Here is a 2072-nt window from a genome sequence, read left to right as displayed (position 1 = left end):
GCTTGGAGCAAGTACAAGTTCCATTTCTTGAGTACCTACTATGTGCCACACACTTGACCCCTTTTGAATCCTCCAGCAACCCTGGGAGGTGAGACTGGATTGTAATTGGTTTACACAACACCTCTTTATCACCAGCCTCCACTGAGCCAAGCTCGTGCTGGGCACACAGATCTAGCCGGAGGTGGGAGAGGCAGACAATTAAGTAATCTTTAGTGAAGTCACTTTTTCAAGCAAGTAAAAGCATAATTATAATCGCTACCATTTATACAGCAATTACGGTGTGCTCGCTTCTTCTCTTTCTCAATTTCCATACATATAAAATGGGGATTATAGTACCTAGTTCGTAGGGTCGTTGTGCTGATGAAATAACGTGTAAAGCACGGAGGCAGTGTCTGGCACGCAGTAAGCACTCCATGCGTATTTATTATCACCACCTCACTCGGTCTTTTCAACCACCCTGGGGGAAGGGGTCCAATTATAAGCTCCATTTTGTAGACGAGGAAACTGAGGTTCAGAGAAGTTACAGAACTCAAAGGGCAAAATGTCTTGAGATAATAGAGAGCATGGGATTTGGCTTCAGGCTGCCAAGGTATGAATCCTGGCTCCACCACTTACTAGCTGTGTGAGGTTAAACTGGTTGCTTAAATCTCTCTACGCCTCAGTTTCCCTATCTGTGAAGTGGGAATAACAATGATAAGCCTTCTTTCACTGCGTGGTTGTCAGGATTTAAGAAGACAGTGAACGTGAAAGCAGAATCGTGCCCGGTAGTACACAAGCGCTCCATGGGTGGCTTGGCGGGTTATTGCTGTTGCCCACAGAGGGAGGATTTGAAGTCCGGAAGCCTGACACCAGGAACTGAGCTGCATGTCGGTGGCTAATGTCTTAAAATCAGCCATCATTTTCCTAGAGCAGCAGTGGGGTACGGCGCAGGGAGTGACTGTCCCAAGGTGGAAGCCTTCCTTGGCGCCTAATCACCCCCTACCTCGCTTCTCGCCTCCTCCAGGTTACGCCCCGCACTGCCTGCCCCCAAGCAGCTACGATGCGGACCAGAAGCCGGGCCTGGAGCTGGCCCCGGCCGAGCCCGCCTACCCGCCGGCGGCGCCGGAGGAGTACAGCGACCCCGAGAGCCCGCAGTCAAGCCTCTCGGCACGCTACTTTCGTGGGGAAGCAGCCGTGACCGACAGCTACTCCATGGACGCCTTCTTCATCTCCGACGGGCGCTCACGAAGGCGACGGAGCGGGGGCACTGGGGACGCCGGGGGGGCAGGGGACGCCGGCAGCACCGGTGGGCGCGCGGGGCGCGCGGGGGCGCCGACGGGAGGTGGGCATCGGCACGCGTGCGCCGAGTGCGGCAAGACGTACGCCACGTCGTCGAACCTGAGCCGCCACAAGCAAACGCACCGCAGCCTGGACAGCCAGCTGGCGCGCAAGTGCCCGACGTGCGGCAAGGCGTACGTGTCCATGCCCGCCCTTGCCATGCACGTGCTCACGCACAACCTGCGCCACAAGTGCGGCGTGTGCGGCAAGGCCTTCTCGCGGCCCTGGCTGCTGCAGGGTCACATGCGCTCGCACACGGGCGAGAAGCCGTTTGGTTGCGCGCACTGCGGCAAGGCCTTCGCCGACCGCTCCAACCTGCGCGCGCACATGCAGACGCACTCGGCCTTCAAGCACTACCGCTGCCGCCAGTGCGACAAGAGCTTCGCGCTCAAGTCCTACCTCCACAAGCACTGCGAAGCCGCCTGCGTCAAGGGGGTCGAGCCACCCCCGCCACCCCCCGCCGGCCCCACCAGCTGAGCCTCCTGCTATGCCCCCGCGCCCGGAACTCGCTCGCCAGGCGCCCCGGGGCCCCCCACTCGCAGCGCCCTCTTCGATCCCCAGCTCCGTTCTCTGTCCACGCCTCTTGTGGGGACCCCTATCCTGCCCCGGAACTTTTCTCTCCAGCCCCCAAACCCACAACTCACTTCCTTCACTGTCTCCCCCAGCCCACGCAGACCCACAATGTCCTTTCAGGCCATCAAGACTCGGACCTTGACCCCCTGTCTGCGCCCTCAGGGCTCCCAACTCAGGCACCA

The 2072-nt window shown here is 59.1% G+C and overlaps 1 protein-coding gene across 1 annotated transcript in view; it reads left to right on the top strand.

The window, feature by feature from the left end:
* SCRT2 (scratch family transcriptional repressor 2) overlaps positions 1-1794 on the top strand; it is a 12893-nt gene extending 11099 nt beyond the window's left edge. The window contains exon 2 of the mRNA XM_004370606.1: positions 1004-1794. Coding sequence (XP_004370663.1) covers positions 1004-1794 — 791 coding nt within the window. The remainder of the gene's footprint in view (positions 1-1003) is intronic.
* Positions 1795-2072: the final 278 nt, after the last annotated feature.

The sequence above is a fragment of the Trichechus manatus genome, unplaced genomic scaffold (assembly GCF_000243295.1).
Source record: "Trichechus manatus latirostris isolate Lorelei unplaced genomic scaffold, TriManLat1.0 scaffold00008, whole genome shotgun sequence".
Classification (NCBI taxonomy): Eukaryota; Metazoa; Chordata; class Mammalia; order Sirenia; family Trichechidae; genus Trichechus; species Trichechus manatus.
The sequence above is the reverse complement of the archived record's forward strand: the minus strand, read 5'-3'. Positions and strand labels throughout refer to the sequence as shown.